Source organism: Mchenga conophoros, linkage group LG6 (genome assembly GCF_057382185.1).
Source record: "Mchenga conophoros isolate Kocher_MC1m ecotype Shallow Benthic linkage group LG6, M_conophoros_male_GT1.1, whole genome shotgun sequence".
Taxonomy (NCBI): Eukaryota; Metazoa; Chordata; class Actinopteri; order Cichliformes; family Cichlidae; genus Mchenga; species Mchenga conophoros.
The window spans coordinates 17,585,436-17,606,662 of NC_140531.1; the positions used below are offsets into that span (position 1 = coordinate 17,585,436).

At 40.0% G+C, this 21,227-nt stretch overlaps 1 protein-coding gene across 2 annotated transcripts in view; it reads left to right on the forward strand.

Annotated features, from left to right (window-relative positions):
• The window catches only part of nr3c2 (nuclear receptor subfamily 3, group C, member 2), an 86,399-nt gene that overhangs the window by 61,670 nt on the left and 3,502 nt on the right, over positions 1–21,227 (forward strand). For both annotated transcript variants that reach the window (XM_085276549.1, XM_085276550.1), the window contains 4 exons: positions 395–511; positions 7,942–8,280; positions 9,884–10,028; positions 14,049–14,179. In XM_085276549.1, coding sequence (XP_085132675.1) covers positions 395–511; positions 7,942–8,280; positions 9,884–10,028; positions 14,049–14,179 — 732 coding nt within the window. The remainder of the gene's footprint in view (positions 1–394; positions 512–7,941; positions 8,281–9,883; positions 10,029–14,048; positions 14,180–21,227) is intronic.

Genomic DNA, 21,227 nt, shown 5'->3' on the forward strand with positions numbered 1-21,227 from the left:
TGTCTAATGCACTATTAGTCATAGGTGAGAGCGGAATAATCACAATTTTAATCATTTTCACAGTCGTGAAAACCGATATTGCCACACATTTTTTTTACAGCTTACCTTGATGACCTACATTACAGTGGCTCACAGAGATCTGACATTACAATGAAACATTTCCTGCCATTCATGTAATTGGTTGTATATTTCCTGGAAAATGTTCAGAACTATTATCCTACCTCTATAAGTAAGCGGCTTCTATCTCCTGCTTCGCTTTTTTTTCTTCTAAGAAAAAACAAAAACAGACAAAAAAAAAACCTGTTTTCTCCAAAACTTTGAAAATATCACTATTATTCTGTGTCAAGCTTCAGGATTGTCATCATCAAACTGACAGGGTCTTGTCTCCCTGTAGGTCAGCATAACTACCTGTGCGCTGGGAGAAACGACTGCATCATTGACAAGATCCGAAGGAAAAACTGTCCAGCGTGTCGTGTACGGAAGTGTCTCCAGGCTGGGATGAACCTAGGAGGTAAGGAGTCACATCCTCATTACACATTTGCCCGGTCACTTGTCTCAGATGTGGCATTTAAGTCAGCCTCTGTTTGCTTCATGGAAATTATAAATGTAGATCCGTATATAGTCACAAGAGGCCCTGGGATGCTGAGTCAGAGGATGTTTGTGTTTATATTATGTGTCTGAATATAATATGCATAATGCATCTACAGCAGGTGTAGCTCAACAATACTATATACAGTACAAGCTAAAAAAAAAAGAAGCCTGCAGACAAGTTGCAGCATTGTGTTATAAGGAAGTATGACACTGTATGTTAGCGGGGAAAATTTGTGTTTTATTTATTTATTTATTCTTTTAAGTGAAATGTATTCATTTTTTTTGCCACAGGCATATTCCAATTCAGGGTCACAGTGGAACGCGCAAAGCTAAAAGCACACTTGATAGATTTTCACTCCATTAGAGAGATTGAAATTACAAATGGTTTCCAATTCTACGCTCCCAAAGGGAAGTGAATTTCACCACAAATGTAAACACATAAAAAAAATACTCTGCTTAAAATTGTACAGACACATTTTAGGATTTTAGCAATTTACTAGATAAACAATGAAATATATGCATAAAGGCATATTGGATATTGTAAAAAGCACCTTAAAAATAGGATAAATAGTTTTAGGTTTACTAAACAATTGAATATTCACCAACTACTACTGAAGCCATGTAAAAGAAATTCTAGCTCTTATTATACTCTTTTTTTTAAAGGGATTTTTATAATACGATAACTTTTGATGGTATAAAAATGTTAACCTTCAGAATTACACCATAAGAATGGCCACTTGAATTGAACTCCTCAGAATAAGAGTGAAATGCCAAACGTTTTAAATGAGAGTACGACCTATTTTGTTATAAGGCCTATGATTTGAAGAGGTACATCCAATATTTGGGACAAAGTTTATCCAGCAAGCCGGCCAACCAACTCACAGTATAACAAAACTCACATAAACAGACACTGATTAGAAAAATCAATTTCGGAAAAGGATTTTAAGATCCATTTTCTGTCCTATAAACTTCTGGAAGCTTACTTTTCCACAGACAATTTAATTTGCCTCTATATATTTCAGGCAACAAAACAATATGAAATGGATGTAATAGTGAGTTGCTAGTGTATTATAGGAACAGAGCCCACTTTGTTTTGGTGTGTATTATAATGGTCTGAGAGCAAACACAATGTTCACTGTCTGTGAAGAACCGGGTATACGAGGATAATAAGTCTATAGGTGGATGCAGGGGTGAAGCTGGATTTTAAAGCAGAATACCAGAGTGAGATAGAAGCCACAGTATTATAAAGTGTTAGTCACATTAAACACTGCCCTTCAGCACAGCGAGTTCAGCACACATGGGACTGGAAAATGGCACCAAAAAAGTAGTCTGATTACAGATACCCTCCAGTAATTAGCCACATGTATCAGCACTCATAGCTTGAAGTAGTTTGAACAGCTTGAACACTCTCTTCGCTCTCTTCTTTCAGTATTTCTACGAGGTGTTGAAAAGCATCGTATGACCATGAGTCACAAATAAATAAAACTTAAGGTTGCCAGCAAGTGTATTTCTGAGTAGCAGCAGCGTAATCCATTGAAAGAGACTTCAGCTGTTTATACCTAATTACTGTATGCTGTGAAGACCAGTAAAGAAAGCTGACATGTTCCCAAAACTTAATAATAGACATATTTTTGTAATGCTCTTTTAATATCAGAATTTTATTTTTGTTTATTTGTTTTGTGAAGTTTGCCTTCCAGCCAACAAATATGATAATATTATTTCATGCTGTGTAAAGTGTAAGTAGTCCCTTTTATGAATATTTATTCCTACTGCCGCTATAGCATCATTTACAAGAGACATGGGATCTGTACCATGACGCATGTTCGATCTGGAAGTCATCTGCCTTCACTTTGGCTACCACTGGTTGTCCTGGCAACATTAAGCTAGTTATCGGCTGATTCTTTTAACTTGGAGCATCTCCGTGTGAAAGAGGCAGAGTTGACCAGAAGCAACATTATCAGAATCATGAGTGAAGGATGAGTTGCAGTGATTCGAGCAGATAAATCAGACCACAGATGGATAACCCCTTAATCATGCTCTATCGTACAGGCACCACCGAGTTAGTCAGTTCAGCCCACAGCTACAGTAAGTGCAAATATGTAGAAAGCAACTATAAAAAACAACAAATTAGCATCATTTTAAAGAACTTTAAGAAAAAAGTAATGGACTAGCTACATGAATTTAAAGCAGCTCATGCAAATTACACCAACCTAGTGAGAGTGGAGAGCACAAAGAAGTAGCAAATTTGGTAACTGTATCAAATATGTAATATTTATTATCGTTAAAACAAACCTGTAATACCACTGAAAATTTAGCTTATAGACATTTATTTATTAGCTAAAGAGTAGCAACAGCTTTATGTAGCTCAACAGTGGTTTATACATTTGGCAACAAGTGAAGCTCTGGTTTGATCCCAGGATGAGACAGAAATCAGGAAGGAGTCAGGAAGAGGGAAAAAAATCTGTCAAATGAAACATAGGGGAACTACCTGCTGTGGTAACCCCAACAGTTTTGTGAGGTGTCGTTGTAGACAGCATTGATTTTTATAGTCTCGATTGATGCCCCGAGATTAGCAATTTCACCGTCCTCGTCTTGGTTTGGAATAAAAAGAAGAAAAAAACAGACAGTGGTGAGGAGAGGCGGGTCTTTCTGTGAAACCAGTTGTTAATTGGCTAATGGCTTGTTAATCACAAGCAAATGAGCTTATTGTGGCAAATCCTCTTTTTGAAACATAGTATGACCTGGATTTACAAAATAGATGTAATATTTCATTCAGCATGAACCCAGAATGAGCAGAAAAATGTTTACAGAGGTCAAGTCAGAAAGCTATTTTCTTACAGTGAACTATAGTACGGGAAGGCTCTTTGAAATCACAACTATCGCCATGTCGTGGGCTTCGGGTAAAGTGCAGGTTGAAGGCGCTCACTTTTCCAACCGGAAGCTAGAACCGTGTTTTATACTGTTTTTGGGTATGTCTGCGTGTGCCTTATATGTTACTGGTAAAAACAGCTTTGAAAGAGAACTCGTTATTGCTAAGAACAATAGGCAGCCAGGAAAACTAGCTTGAAGTAACAGCATGCAGTTACGTCTAGCAAGTGAACTCAGGAATCAAAAAAAAAGGTGGAGCGTTAGCTGCTAACGTTAGCAAACAATATCCTTTTCTCCATGTAATTAGTAGTCTGAGTAAAAGAAAGAGGCTTGATATGAATTGGAATATTGTAAACACTCAATAGTTTACAATGGTGTCTGTAAATATTACACTGCATGCACTGATAAGAAAAATCTGTGTGCTGTAACAAAAAACAGTTATAATTGTGATAAGAAATGCAAAAGCTGACTGTTTTTTTTTTACATATTATCTGAAACCAAACACATTTTTTATGCACTGAGAAGAGGCGAACGTGTCAGTAATAAGCAACCTCACCGGCTAATAGGAGTAGATAGGTGGGTGCAAGGATGAAGGTGTGTTCTAATATGTCAGAAGCAGCTGTGTTGGTGTCTGATGAAATGTAGCACAACAAGACAATAGACACAAATTTCTAGGTTTAAGTACATTACTCGAGTTTATTGAATCTGTCATGTAAAATTTAGACACAGATGAGATCAGACCAGAGCACATAAAACTACAAGAAACAAAACGGTTACAGTGTCTGACTCCAGTCAGATGTTATAGTTATGGTTACCCTCTGATAATGCACCTCAGGCCTCACCACAGGCAACAGTTGTAAAACCAGCAATGTTATCGCATGCGAGTATAGCAAGACATCAGTTTAAAAGCAAACAATTGTCACCTTAAGCATACATAGTTTGGAATATACATATCATCGTTTGTCCCCAATTCTGTTGTGATGACCAGTAAAGAAAGCTGCTGCATTTAAAACCGTTTTAGTGAAGTTTGCCTGAAAGCTAACATTAAGGAAAAACAATTTCATGTTTCGTAAAGGACAGCAGTCTTTTTCATTTTTCTGGTGCTGGCAGAGCATCAGCTACAAGAGACCTGGGGCTGGCATCATGATGCAAATCGAACTCTGGGTTAGCCGGCTTTACTGAAACCAACATTTTACTGTTATTAAGGCTACTATGAAGCTGGTTTAAAGTCTTAAAGGCGCTTTTTAACTCCAGCTGTGAGCGCACTCGGAGCTGCCGATTTGAATCAGCATCGGAGTCGTAAATGTAGTGCAGCTCCAGTGATGCACTGATAAATTTGATTGTGAGGACGGAATAAAGTAAGATATCGAAAAGCAAAATAAAAACCACGTAAGCTGCACAAATATACTTATTATCAGGGATGCAAACATGGACTCCGTACAAAAGGTGAGGACATTGCCTGGTCAGAGAAAACCTGCTGGGGTGTTGATTTTAAAATGTAGTTAATGTAGTTTACATGCTAATAAACCAGTTCTGTCAGTTATTATGGGTTAAAACAACTCTGGCTAAAACATATAAAAAGAACAGTTGCGGGAGCTGATTAGGGACGACCTGTTTTTCACACAACCCTTGAAGCTCTCTCTCGATTCTCTCAAAAAGATGCTGTTTCCTTCAAGCCATGTATGCTTACATTAAAACTTGTTTGCTGTTAAACCGGCGTGTCTGCACATTTACACGTGACACATTGTCGGGTATTGCTCGTGGGGTTATCTATGAGCATGTTTGGAGCTGTTGATTAACATCTATGACAGAGCGATTAGAGAAGTATGATATATAATGAAAGAGTAATTCCTGCAGGGGAAAAAAAGGTGCATTTTGCAAGTTGAAATTAAAAAATAGATAGACTTTTTTGTCTGGTTCCCTAATGATGAGGAAGGATGTTGTAATTATGTGGTGAAGCATTGCTGTCTAATGCACGATGAGATCAGTGGAACTGAAATGCTTCATTTATATTTGAGGGAATAATTTAACAGCGTGAGGGTTTTTGTTCTAAAAGAAAACAGAAGGCTTTTACTGTACTTTTCGTTTCCAATTATCATCACAAAGACTCGCGTGTTAGTTTAAGCTGGAGCGATGAAGAAAGTGTGTAAAGACGCTGACATTTTGGAGCAAATAAAACGCTGCTATTTAGGTTTCCCACACGAGATCATGCACACATTCCTCAAGAGTTGTCTGCCATATTGGACGTGATACAATCATTGGTTGCTAAGGAAACATGTATCCCCCGGACTGACAAGTATAGGTTCCTGGAAGTTGGTGGCCCTGGCTAAGTCCAGACCCTGATGCAGGCCACAAGCCGAAACGCATTGGTCACCCAAAAAAGTTGTTCGCAAATACATTAAGTGTCGCTGAAGTCTTCATGTCATCTTTTCCATGCGCCTTGGAAGTAGGTGAAGTTGTCCCACTCTGGCTAAGTGAAATTGGTTGCAGAGAAGGTCCTACCAGGGGTTGGGAAACTCCAGGCCTCAATGGCCAGTGTTCTGCAGGTTTTAGATACATCCTTGATGCAACACTGCTGATTTAAATGGTTAAATTACCTTCTCAGCATGTCTCCAAGTTCTCTAGAGGCCTGGTGATGAACTTATCATTTGATTCAGGTGTGTTGACCCAGGATCATATCTAAAACCTCCAGGAGGCCTGGAGTTCCCCACCCTTGCCCTACAATGAAAAACTATTTTTTGATTGCTTTGGTTGCTAGCACTTTGCCACGGTTGTCTTTAATATTAGGAAAAATGCTGAGCAACCGCAGCAATGTACTAGCAACCACAACAGTCCTTGCCAAGTCCTTGCCAACATCTTGGGGAATACCTTTTTTCCTAACAACAGGTGGTTGCCAGGGGGTCATTGACCACTCTATAGGCCTGTGTGATTGGGACTTTATACTTTTTTTTGCCAACAACTTCCAGCAACCGCTCACAACCTGTTGGGAAATACTAATTTTTCACTCACAAATGGTGGTTGACAGATGGTTGCAGACTGGTCTCTAGTCCTGCGTGACTCGGGTCTTGTTCTCTTGATCCTACATCGTCACCATGATTGTCACACATGTAATATTTACATTGTCACACAAATGGCCCAAGGAGTTAACATCACATGGTTACTGGTCAGATGTCCTTTATTGGTTAGAAGCTCTGTTTTAAAAATTAAAATCCTGACAATGAGACAGTATTAGAAAGCAAAATTCAGGCTCAACTGATCTCTATAAACACGTTACACTTTAATACTTAAGGGATGAAAATGGAGAAAGAATAAGGAAGGTAAAAACCTGCCTTTACTACGAGGGTCTGGGGGAATTACTTCCCCAGAAGGAAAGTGTTACATTTCAAGGTATTACAACTGCGTTCGCAGAAAGCTAATCCTAGCCATCATTATTGTCTAACTGTGATGTATGATACACAATGAAACCGCAATACATGGAGATAAGGTGGTTATAGCAACAAAAGCATGAGGGCTGGGCTGGAGCCTATGCCACCTGTCACGGGGTGAAAGGCTGTCTTTTTATGTCAGCCTTGTGATAGATTGCGTTCATGCTCAAATTCACACCTACAGTTAATTTAGAGTTACCAGTTAACAAAACAAACCTGGCTTTGGGAGGAAGTTGGAGTATCTGAAGAGAAGTCACACTGGCATAGCAAGAGTGCCTGTCAGGAACTTTTTATACCAGCAGTAGGATGGCCAGATGTCCCACCTTATGTGGGACCGCACATAATTTTCATACCCTGTCCTTCGTCAGACAACGTCCCACATTTTGATTGGCTCTAGTTAAGTTTCAGTTGTAAGTATTTACCAGCAATGCTCCCACAAATGGTTGATTTTTGATATACTATGAGACTTTACACCCTAGACATGGCAGAAAGGGGTAAAATTAAACATGCTTATATCTGTTGTTTAAAAAGCTCCATGAGGAGAGAAGTTATGAAGGCTTATGTGCCAAAATATGTTAGAGTTTTAAGAGAACAAAGAGAAAATGCCAAGAATCAGATGACCCGAGATGAGATGAGCAAGAACTTGGCGACAGTGGAAATGAAAACCTCAGTTTAAGCCAGAAGAAAGCTCCGGCAGAAGCAGGCTCTGTTAAATTACTGACTAACCTTGATTTTAAAAGGAAATTAGAATAACACTTATATGATAGTATTGACAACTTATAATGTTATAACTAGTAATTAGCTGGTTTACAGTCCAGTGTAGGTGACTGTATTGCATCTTAATGTTTACTACCTTCCAAAAACCTATATGATTGTGTGAGTAAACAGGAACTTGAACAAACACTTTTTATGTGATAGCAGCACAGCAGACATAAATGTTTGACTTAAGTAGTACATCTTGTTGCATTTGCATATTATTTATACCCATAGATAGACACATAAATAGAAAAAATACCACCATTAACACTGTTAGTAAAGGCTCTTTTGTACCCCGCAGCACGGAAATCCAAGAAGTTGAAGCTGAAGGGAGTCAGCGAGGACCTGCAGGGCTCTAAGGATGGCCAAACTGCTACAGGTGGCGCTGGAGGCTACCTGTCCTCAGAGAAGGAGCTGAATGCCAGTGCTGCCAATGCCCTGGTGCCCCACAGGCCTGGGGTGGTCACACCTTTTCTGCCGCCCTCCATCTGCAGCGTGTTGGAGCTGATTGAGCCCGAAGAAGTGTACTCTGGCTATGACAACTCACAGCCTGACACCACTGACCACCTGCTATCCAGTCTCAACCGCCTGGCTGGAAAGCAGATGGTACGCATGGTGAAATGGGCCAAAGTACTTCCAGGTTAGTGACCATTAGTGCAAGAGGGCTGAAGCCTAAGTGCTGTTTAGGAATGTTTGCTAGAAATGTTTAGGAATGTTGGAAAAGAGTGGAAGCAGTCCTAAAGACATGTGTAAGAGAAGTAGGTTATATGTGCATGGCCTTATAGTTTACTGCTAACAAAAGAATTGATATTCAGTTTTATTTATGGCGGAATCAAAAAAAGTGGTAAGCTGGTAAAAATACCAGCCTAATAAATCAGAGGGGACTCTATATCGTAATTATGAAGAGGGGTTTTAATGAAGATAACACGCCAACATCTTCACTTTTGATCTTTTTCGGATAAAACACTGCCAGTTTTGTCAGAGCACCCAATTTTGATTTTAAATATTAGGTCAGGAAATAATTCTGCGGTGCTTCAACAAGATTAGAGATGAATCCTATTTTACCATTTAATAAAATCAAGATTAGGATTTCTTATAGAAGAAAAAAAAACAAAACTAATTTACATCAGTGTTGCCAGTTGTTATGTGAACAGCTTTCTCATTAATTTTTTCATATACACCAGATTACGGGAAGCTGAGAGAAAATAATGTTTGAGAAGGAATAAACACGTTCCCCTAAAATTCCAGTCAGTGGCAGACATAATGAAAGATGCCTCACAGGTAGCTCTTTGAGCCTGTTTAATTTGCTGTATTGCAAATATTTGATACCTCCACGGTGTCTGCTTGCCATATCCGGACATATAAATAGAAGCCAGACAGAAGGGTCAAAATGAGCACCTTCGACTTTCAGATATGCCCCCTGCCGGCATTCAGTTTACATTTGGATGTGGCAGAGTGACACGCAAGGCAACACGGGCCAGCAATGTCAGTAACAGCAATGTGCCCAGTCTCTTGTTATGTCAGTCATTAAGCACATATACTTTTCTGATGTTAACTTTAAAGCAGCCTGTAAAAACACACACACACACACACACACACACACACACACACACACACACACACACACACACACACACACACACACACACACACACAGATCAGATGTAACAGTTTAGAGAAGACCCTCATAACGTGATATAAACTGACTAAACGGTGTTGACAGCCAGGCATTTGACATACCTTTCCCACAAATGTTTTCATACAAATCATTGTTTTTGGCAGATTGACACGCATATAGACTGAAATAGTCCCTAAGCCCTGATAAGTCACTTGGGTGTCCTTAGTTGGCCTGTGTGTTTCGGATAAGGAGGGGTTCCTTGCCTGAGTTTGATTGAGAGTTTGGCAAGTTTCCTATTTGAGTCTATTTTTGGAGCTCCGTAGATGGCATGCCAATATCTGGAGGCCTTGTGGGATTTGCATGAAACAAGAATGGGTGAATACTTCCCAGTGGTTATCATGTCTAAATAAAAAACGGGCACAAAACTGCTCGCTGTAGCACAGATACACGCCGCTTAATGCATAGACATGAGTAAACACACGCACGCGCACACACACACGTGCCAGGCTAGATAAAGGCCTCTTTAAGTTGCTGCTTAAGTCCAAATGCGTTAACTCAGTGTTCCTTGCTGCATTTAAAACGTGACGTTGTCTCTGTCTGCTGTGCATGTGTTCATGTGCGCTAGGTTTCCGGAGCCTGCCCATTGAGGACCAAATCACCCTGATCCAGTACTCATGGATGTGTCTGTCCTCCTTTTGCCTCAGCTGGCGCTCCTACAAACACACCAATGGACAGATGCTCTACTTTGCCCCTGACCTCATCTTTAACGAGTAGGTCCACACTTCCATATCTGCAATGTAACGCACGCATGGCTCTCATGTTATTAGATCGTATTGGTCGTAACAGTTAGCAGGTAGCAGTACTGAGACTAAAGGCAGTGAGGAGATATGCCCTTTATCAACCATTTCAGTCATCTATTAAAGACATGAAAAAGCACAATTTGGTTTTTAGAGTAGTTAATTAGTCGATATAGTAATTGAGTGAACAGCCAGGCTTACACTATTAGTGGCTGGTTCTATTTTTAGCCACTCATGAAATGCTAATTTATGCATAAACATAAGGAAGTAAGCAGTGCATTTTGGGTCTGTGCTATTTTAAGCGTTTTATTAAGCCACCCAAAAGCTACTAAAAGGCCACAATGAGGTTTTGTGGTAATGACTTCCCTCTCAGGAAGTCAGGATGTACTTTAAACGAGGTCATAATCTCGCGCCAGATTTCTGGCACTTTACAAGAAAACACGTTTGTACTTTCTGATGGTCCTTTAATTGCATCAGGCACAGACCATCAAAGCCTGGCAAGAGCAGTCAATAGCCCAGTTGATCTGTGTTAATATGTTTGAGCAGGGGAGCAGGCAGAAAGGAAACGTATGCTATATATATGCTATATATATATATTTTCTGATTGGAGCTGCAGTGCGTGGCCATTGATGAATTGAATGTTGTAGAATTAATCAAAGGGGAGAACGGTAACTTCTCTAGGCAGCCTGCTGTAGAGGAGCATGTTCAGTCAGAGGCTGCTTTAAAAGCTCCCAACTAATAGCTTGTATAAGTCAATGTCACTGGGTCAGTTTGTCCCAAATAAATAAATACAGAGACACAAACAACCAAATAGGAGCACAAACTCTTTCGTGCAACACAGCTACAGTAAAAGCCCCTTTTTTTTGGGACCTGCATGTTGTATCACTGTGTGCTTAGCTCACATCCTGAGTTTCATTTAGCGACAAATGAGACACAGTAGGTTAGGAATTGTGTTTCCTACTTTGAAATCAGTTTTAGGGGGAAAATCTTACGCTGTGATAGAAACCGAATGGTTCATGTGACACATTCAGCTCTGAATAAGTCCTAACACAGAGAAAAGATGTTTAAAAAAAACGAATAGCACGAGTATAATGAATGATTATTAATCATTTATATATAAATATGCATATATATATATACATACATATATATACTTTGCAGTTGCTGTGTTGGTTTCTATACAGCAGCCTTTCCCTTTGACAGATGCGCCTGGTATTAAGCTTGACAGAGCAGAGGAGATGTAGACTGGCTGTTGGTGGTGGCCTGGATGTTGGTCACATGCTTGCTGCTCTATCAGGGCAGCCTGGATGTCACTGCCATCCCCGTTGATTCTTTCTGAGCGAAGGTGTGTGTGCGTGTTTGTTGTTGTTTTGAGGTCAAATATGGGTACACAGTTTGTCCATAACTTTTCGAGCTCCGGTCAGTCTTCAGGGCAGAGGACGGTGTCCACTTGTTTCTATAGCAACAAAGTGCTTATTGGCCTAGGGCATTAAAGCGTTTATTGAGCACCCTGTCCCCTCACTTAGCTGTCTGCAATTAAGTCTAAATACAGCAAGCATGGATGTTCATTTTACATTAAAAGCTATGTACATCTGTCAAATTTTGTCCATTATTATCAGTAAATTCCCGAGTCAGATCACATCACTTGCCCTAGATTCAAACATTATAATTATAGAGTGCAAACAGTTGCTTTTACTTTGTAAAAATGTGGAAACTGCATGCATCATAGATTTATAAAAATTATTCTGCTTATAGCTGTTAATGTATGAGGTGGCTGTGGCTCGGGAGGTAGAGCATAGAAGGTTGGTGGTTCAGTACCTGGTTGCTCCAGTCTGCATGATAAAGTGTCTTTGGGCAAAATGCTGAGTTACCCGTGTTGCTCCTGATCGGTTCTTCAGAGTGTGAATGTTCGATATAAAGCACTTAGATAAAATTTAAAAAGTGCTTGTGTGAATGGATAACTGTGGCATGTCGCATAAAGCACATCTCAGATAGAGTAAAACAGTGCTTTATAATCCATCCATTACCATATTATATTTTTGGTTTCCTTTCTATTTATCTAACTTACTACTTTCATTTGAATTTAAATTTTGAACACGGGCGAACAGTTTAACTGCTCAAAAACATACCTAAAGTCAAACAGCTGATCTAAACTTCTCTTTATTCTTTGTTATCAAGTGTTCACGACTCATTGTGCATCCTTAGTGTGTAAAACTGTAGCCAGTGGTACAGCGTTATTTAAACTGTGCCACTGATCCCGTGGCTGCTCAGCTGTCAATCAAACACATATAAGCGTCCTCCCAATGAGCCCTTGTGATGCATCTGCAAAGACCCTTTTGTGAACTTTTAAATTATATTAACAAAGTTTTTGAGGAATTATGTTGACATTGATATTTGAGAGTTTGAAAAAAGAGAACACTAATTGTGATTTCATTTCAATTCTAAATGATTCCTTTGTCCTTCTCTTGTGAGCTTTTTGGGAGCTTCTCGCAGCTGAAGGAGACTCTGAACTCTCCTTTCTCCTCAGTCTTGTGCTTCTTCCTTTTTTGCCTTAGAAACAGAGAAAGAAAAGGAAACCGAGTGAGAAGAAGACAGACACACAGAGATACAGAGAAATTGGAAAGCGAGAGGGAAGGAGAGAGATTGCTGCTGTCTTCTTTTTTCTCCTCCTTCTTCTTCTTCTTCTTCTGCTTCTTCCTTCCCCAACACCAGGCGCTCATTTTGGGCAGTGATTCAGCAAAATTGATTTCAGGAAGGGAGTGAGCGAGCGCGCGAGAGAGAGAGGTAGCGATAGAGAAAACGTGTGGAGACTTTAGAAACTCCAGCCCAAAGTTGTATCAAATGATATTACACCGCACTTTGCGAAACTGCTCACATACACGGCACTGCACAGCGGGGAAGCGGGCGTGCTCAGACGTCACAGTTTATCAGTTACTTAGCGAAGCCGACAGCTGCACAGTAAATACTGTAAAGGCGTTGCGTGTCTTTTTTTTTTGTGCTTTAATGGGAATATTATGCACCCATTTCCAATCGGCTGCTCCCGGTCCCCTCTACATAATATTACATGTAGTTGTTATCAGAATAAGTCTCCGCCCGCGCTGCCTGTGTAATGATGTGGTGTCACTGCATTGTGGTTAAAAGTCCAACCTCTTTCAAGTCAAGGCGCACCACTTGCATTTAATTACTGTAGTCCTGATGCGGTGGTGATTTATAGCAGAGTGAAGTGGCATCCAAAGCCAGAGAATCTGTGGCATCTGCAGAGAGTGTTTCTGATTGGCTTGTGCTTTATCTCTTCTAGTGTTTCTTGCTTTCCTGTTTTTTTGTCCCGTTTCTTTGTGTGTGTGTGTGTGTGTGTGTGTGTGTGAGTGTGAGAGAGAGAGTTGTGTAACATACCCAAGATGATTTTAGCGATAAAATGTGTGTGAAAGAGAAGGGGAGTGAGACAAATCAACGCAACTGGTGTATTTTTGACACTCTGGTGCACAGGCACTGATGCTGATTGATAAGCATGCACATGCGTACTTAACATATGTTTATGTGTGCCATTTCTGCCAACATGGATGTGTTTGGAATTACACACAATTTTTCAAATGTGTTTTTTTTTTATGGGGATTGGGGTTAGATACGGGGTCTGCTGTAGTCTGCCGCAGCTTTGGAAAACTGGTGCATCTGTGCTGTGAGACCGTACGCAGCGCTCTGCAATCTGCAATCTGGGGGGATTTGGTATTCTGGTCTTAGCCCAGACTGGAAGGATCCTCCTCTGCACTGTGTGGAAACACTGTTTCACTGGACTGAACTAGTTTTGGTAGGAACAGAGCGAGGAAGCCTGTTAGTGAGTTAGTATCGACAAAAATAAATAAATAAATAAATAGAAAATAACCAGTGAATGAACTGAGAATAAATGTGAGCCTGTACTGGGGAAAGGAGTGTAACAGAACACCGACACAGTTGCTAGTTATTAATTTCTTTTTTTTTCTGCCTGTCTCTCTTCAGGGAGCGCATGCAGCAGTCGGCCATGTACGACCTGTGTCTGGGCATGAGGCAGGTGAGCCAGGAGTTTGTGCGACTGCAGCTAACCTACGACGAGTTCCTCTCCATGAAGGTCCTCCTGCTTCTCAGCACAGGTAAGCAGTGGACTGGAAACCTGCACGGCTCTTATTTATTCTCCACTTACACACCTGGCTATCATAGACTCCACACTAATAATCGAGCCATCTGTTCAGAACCACTTCGGACCTTCCTAGTACCTCGCAACACCTGCCACATTTCATGTGCGTGACTCAGCATTCAAACCGTAGGGTCCCGGCTCCCAACATTTCCGCTGATGCCAAAAGTGCCCAGATGAGATGAATCCGATGTTTTGTGAACCCGGGAATGCTGACGGGCATCTAACACTTTCTTTGTACTGCACTGTTTCGTTGGTGCTTTCAACAGCGTTATATAATACAGATGGACAAATCCCAAATCTCTTTGTTTTCATTTTATGTTGTGACCTAAAAAAACCTCCCTCATATTTAAGGATAGTGAGTGTAGCTTTAGCAGAATCAGACTAAGAACACTCAGCGTATGTCATTGTTGCGATATAAATCCCCCCTCGCTAACTTTAGGATCACAATTAAAGGTGTCATGATGTGGATTGCTACAGCCTGAGTCAAACTGCTTCTTCTTAACCAAAAAGGTTGCCATCTCACAAAGGAAACGTGGCGATGAGGTGTTGTCTGTTCAGTTTCACCACACACCTTCGAGACACCGTTGGCAGTATCTGCCTTCCTGGCGCCCACGGTTCAATTCTTAGTAATTCTTCAACAGAGACAAAGAGTGTGAAAAATAGACTTGGTGTTGCAGGCACCTGTGGCAAAATGCAATGTATGCAAAATGAAAGAGAGATGGTGTCATTTCTCGGTTGTGCTCTGGTTTATTTTCCGTTGCTGCTTTTTTTGTTGTTGTTTTTTTGCCAAGGATTAACACTCGTGCCGCTCAGTACTGAGGGTCTCACTGTGATACCACCTCACACACACCACCACTACAGCCTCACAGAGAAGATACGTTGGACCAAGTTGCTCAACTGGAAACCAAAAGTAGCCTCTGTTTTTTCTTTTCACTATGACAACAGAGTGAGTGGCTGTGGTCAAGTCAATGGTAGCAGTCTATCAAAACGTTACTGTCCACACACACACACACACACACACACACACACACACACACACACACACACACACACACACACACACACACACACACACACACTAGAATTAATGAAAAGGTAAACACAAAGCTTTAAATCACACCAGAGACCTGATGCAGTCTTGCATTTGTCTGTGTAGGGTGTCGATAGATGTGCCACATTCAGAAGGGCACAGAAAGGCTGTAGTGAGCAATCTCATGTTTCCATATAAAAAACTTGGCGGGTTTTTATTTTTATTTTTACTGGACAAATTTATTTATTTAAATGAAAACTTTTTCAAAAACTTTCAATTAAGTACATCTACTAAAATACTTAGAAATCCTGATAAAGTTGTACATTTTATATTCATATTTTCAGTGCTTGGGTTTTTTCTGAAATACAAGGAAGCTTTGGTGCCTGTAATGACTTCTCTCTTTACACAGCAGGGACACAGCAAATGTCAATAGCGCAAAGAAAGTGTAGCCCACATTTCTTCAGGTTGTACCGAATAATTTTGATCCAGCGGGAATGCTAATATTACTAAACTGTATTTCTATAGCACCTTTTAAAACTGGAGTTAGGTGGCTGGCAGAAGTTACAAAAATTAGAAACAACAAAATGAGAACATTTACACTAGATAGACCATAATGTGTTATACAAAAGCAGGCTATGACGCGAGACAAAGTTTGATTTTTGAAACTGAAGGGCTGATTGAGCACTTTGAATGCTTTAAGTAGAGCCTTTAAGTCTTATCGACTTATTGTCTTAACATTTTTAAGTTATATCGATACAGATATGTGTTGTTTTTAAATCGCTAAGCATAAACAGATTTCCCAGTTATTTATGAGTCCTTGCTAAGATAATGTGAGAGTTCAGTTTAAAAATAATCTTGTTTTATTGCCACAACAAGACGTGGATGACCGTTTTATGCCCGTCCCGACTCTGCCCAGACCAGCTGATTGTTGGGTTTGTTGAAAACATTTGTTGCCAACAGGGAAGTTGCAGGGTGCAAATTATGCAACATCAACCCTCATAACATGGTTCAACTTTGTTTCTCCCATCTCTTTATCTAGCACAACACAAACGATATATATCTATATATATATCTATATCTATATATATATATATATATATATATATATATATATATATATATATATATATATATATATATCTATATATATATATATATATATATATATATATATATATATATATATATAAAAAAAACAGACATCTGTGAGCATGAGCAACAACTCTAGTTTTGTTTGTGTTTCACTTCTAATTGCTGTTGCTATATTTGTGTCACGATTGTGTACACATACTTTATAGCATGACATATATGAAGATATGTTTAACATGTTTTAAACGTGTCTTTCCGTTGCCTTGACTTGACTCCTTTGTCTTTAACTTATTTAATTTTTTAGATATGCACATAGCTAATATCAGTTGAGCTCGAGCTTTAAGCCCTGAGTGTGGAAACTGTGACAGCTCCTGATTCTCTGATCTGACAGCCTGGGTGCAGAATAAGAGGTTAAGAGTTCTGAAATATAAAGCAGAAAGATATTATGCAGCGATTTCCAAGAAATCGATATGTCCTTAAATTAGATTCTGTCACAATTGGGTAGCCGATTTAGTTCTGGAGTACTCTGTTTATGAGTGTTTATGAGTGGCCTTGCTGCCGTGCTTTGCACCAACTGTAAACTGGCAGCTGCAGCATCATTTTAAGCATCTATACTCTATTTAATATACTTATATACTTATATACTTAGTTAAGCGAGTAGTGAATACTTTGAATTTCATTAAAGTGTTTTTTTTAAGTATTGAATGGAAGGGAAGGGAAGTCTACAAGTATTTTAAACAAGTATTTTACTGCGATGTAGCAGAGGAAGGCCGATTTTGGCTCTATAGCTCAGCGACATATGGAAGAACAAATGTGAAAGCGTTTCTCTGAATATGAACTCTGAAAGAAGGAGAGCTCTAACTGGACTTTAACAATGTGGATGTCAGAAGAGAAGAAGGAGCAAGGCGATGCGGAGAGAATGAGAAACCAAAGACGGGAAAGTTCGATTTAAAGAGTGAAAACACTCTTTGGAGTTGACGGAGCAAGGGTTGGTGAGAAAGAGACAGGTGCACAGCTATGGGGAGAAAGAAAGCGAAGACAAAGGGAGTGGTGGGATGGCGGAGCTAGTCCTTCTGTTGCCGCGGCCTCCCTCTCCCTCTCCTCACTGGTCCTCTGGAGGTTTTCCAGAGAGCCCTGCTGTACTTAATAAAGGCCAGTCAAGCACCAGGCATTGCTCCAAGACCTGCTATTTTTCTCCACTTCCTTGAAACCCGGGCTAGAATTTTGAAAGCGAGGGTGTGGATAAAAGAAAGTGGGATGCAGAATCAAAACAGGGAATTTAAGATGCTTCACAGTTAGCTTAGTCTGCTGCAGTTATTGGATTTAGTCAAAATATAACATTCAAAAATGAGGGAAGGGGAGGGAAGAAAATAATCATTCAATGCTTCGTCTTTCATGTCTGTACTGTACGGAGGTTTGGCAGAGCACTTGTGGGTAATTTCAAAAAAAGGAGCAGTCTATTGCAGGATTTTCTGAGGCGCTGTAGGAGGCTCACTTAGTTACCATCATTCAGATATAATACTCGGGCCTTGTGGAAGGAGTAGCGGGAGAAATGTTTACAGAGGAGGTGTCAGAACTTGTCAGCTGAGCAAGTACTACATAGTCACCGAGTTTGCGAGTGCCTTTAGGCTGCTTTGCAAAAGGGAATGTGTGCGCTGCATGGAGAGAGAATAAACGAGTGAAACAGACATGCGAAAAGGGATAAAGGGAAAAGAGACAAGGGCTGTTATTCCTCTGTGACCTTGGCTAAGGTTTCAGTCAGCCCGCGGTGTCTCATGACCCTGTTTGGATTCAGTACAGTAGCAGCGGCCTGCTTGAACCGGTTATGCTCCTCACCTCTACAAAGATGTAGATAAAGTTGATGATCTCAGTCATTTGTTTCCTTTCCAAACCGTCATCTTGCTTCTCTCCAAAATGGCTCCGGAGCCTCATTCCAGATGGGACAAGTGTGTGTGTGTGTGTGTGTGTGTGTGTGCGGAGCTGAAGTGGTTACAATCTCAAATACTGTGTCAAATACTGTGTTCCTTTTATTGCAGCTGGTTATTTTTCTGTTGCATAATCTTTTAATAAATATTTATTGTCATTCAGCACTTTCACCTGCTTTATATTGCAGTCATAATCAGGACTAGCTGCAAACTTGGTTACTATCAGGAAGTAAATCAAAACTAAGAGCCACCCTGTCAGTTAGGCATGTAGCTACCGAGAGCAGGAAGGTGCACGTAGTTTGGCGAAACGCATGCTAAGAGCATCTTCTCTCGGCATTAGATATGCGCTGCTTCCTTTGAAACACATTAAGAAAAAGAGCTGTTCGGTGGTTGCGGTGCACACGGTGCAGCGTCTTAACTCCCAAAAAAGAAATGCAGCCCAGTTGAAGGTGCTCTCGACCTGCAGCAAAAATCAATTTGACATCATTTATAGTGGTATAAATGCCCTATTTCAGGGCCGGTCATGGTGCCGCCCCTGAATGCCAGGTCAGTTTCTAATCAGGGTGTATGTGGGTCAGTGGGAGAAAAACAAAAGGTCCAAATGCGACCAAGGGTTTTAGCACATTCTCATCATGTCAGCCATGAAATCAGCACAGAAATCACAGCACCAGGGTACAATCTGTTTTCTGGAGGTGATTGTACCTAAAAGTATGATGAAAAGAATTACATAGAAAGAGACAAGAAGGAGCACACACACACCAAAATACATACTCTCAAAGATCTGTTTTAAAAAACCTGCAATTTTGACTGACAAGATGCCGGCTTTGCCTGTGGCTGTTCACTCTGCAGAATTCAAACAAGCCCTATCAGCTGATCGTTGTTGCTAAAGTTCATATAAGATGCTTGGAGCTTGAGGCCAGCAACGTGTTCCTATTGAACATGTTTCAGTAGGTAATTAGGTAATTATTAACTAGCAACAGGTCATTAACAAGATTTGGTAGGAAAAAAAGAGCCGTTCTGAGAGGCTGACAGTGTTTCAGATAATGAGGGGTTCACCAGTGTGTAAAGACTGTGTGGTCATGTAGTTAAAAAATACAATTTTTCAAAATAAAAATTGTAAAGAATTTGGGGGGGATGTCATTTACAGTGCATAATATTGTAAAACGATTAAAAGAAACTGAATAAATCTCTATATGCAAGTGACAAAGATGACAACCGGTATTAAATGGCCATGATCTCTGAGCCCTTAGTCACCAGTGTATTAGAAACACATAATTCTGTAGCAGAAATCACTGTATGACCTAAGCAACATATTTTTGTCTGTGCATTCACAAAACCCATCATGTAAAAGAAAACACACACACATGTATATTTATATAAAGATCCAGAAACACTTCATTTCTGGTCCTGAGCTAAATTAAGAAGGACTGAAGTGAAACAGAAAACTGTCATTTGGTTTGATATAAAAAATTGTTTAATTCTTTGTGAAAATAACAGATGCTGCATCCTCCAGGCTAAACAGGAGATGAACCATCTGGTTTATGAATGACTGTGTAGTTCAAAAGCCAGTGATGGTGGAACAGAGTTAATTATTGCCCTTACCATGTGTAACTTGCACATCTGCGAAGGCACCATTAATACTGACATATTTTAGAAATATCAAAATCAACGTGTCATTTTCAAAACACACTCGACCTTCCAGCAGCTTTTATGTTGTATTCATTTGAGGCCTTACTGTGTTGTAAAGCATCATTTTTTGATTTTGGCTTTAGGAAAACTAAAGATGTTGCCTCAAAGAGCACACCTGATTTTTAAGCTTTGAGAGGTGAGATGTGTCTTTGTATGGCAGCAGCAGAATGTTATTTAAGAGGTTTAGCAGGCATGCATACAGTCATGTGAATAAGAAAAAAATAAGCAGAACAGCTTAGGTTTCCAAGGTTGCATCCAAACAAACCACAAGGTTTCTCAAACGGTGTCATTTGGACAGACAAGACTAAAGTAGAGATGTTTGGCCAACGTCCACTGTGCAACATTTGGTGAAACCATCAGCACAAACACCTCATGCCAACTGTCAAGCACGGTAGTGGAGGAGTGATGATTTGGGCTTGTTTTGGATCCATAGGTCCCGAGCACCTTATAGTTGTTCTCCTGTAGTATAAGTATTCTAGAGTCAAATATGAGGCCATCTGTCCAACAGCTATAGGTTGGCCTAGACTGGGTCATGCAGCAGATCAAGGTGTCCAAGTCCGGACCTCAACCCTGATAACAGTCCTGTGGTGGGACTTCAAGTTATTGCTGCTTAAGATGCTTCTACAAATTGTTGAGTCATGGGTTGTACTCAGTATTGCGCACACCGCTTTTGTAGTTTTTGCTTACTTGTGTTAAATAAGTAATGGCACAGTGAAATATGTTGTGTTGTTTTTGTTCATCTCAGATTGTATTCAAATCATTTTAGCTGGGAAGGCCTTGAGGCAACTGCTGTTGTGATTTGGTGCTATATAAATCAAATTGAATTGAACTGAATAGCTCGTTTTCTAAAACCCCAGGATGTACTGCTTTTTTTTATGTATCCATGACATGATCCTTTGCACAGGTGGGAAGACGGAGTGAGACAAAATGATACTGTAGATGTTTAAATGGATCTTCGTGGTGTAATTACTGTGGGTTTTTTTTTTTTCATTATTATCTAGATTTCTAATAGACCAGTTTTTAACTCTAAGTGCCACAATCCAAGTCATTATTATGAGAATGAAAGGTTGACGTTATTTAATAGCTCCGGGCGCCGAACGTTGCGCTTAATAAATTAGGTTTGGCTACCAAAATTATTAGACCCTTTAAATTACATAAGCACCATTGTTTCCTTTTCTGCTCTCACTGTTTCTGAGATAACTTTGAATCAATGCCTTTCACTATATCTGTCATCCTTCATGAACCAGCTGCTACACATGGAAACTAATTAC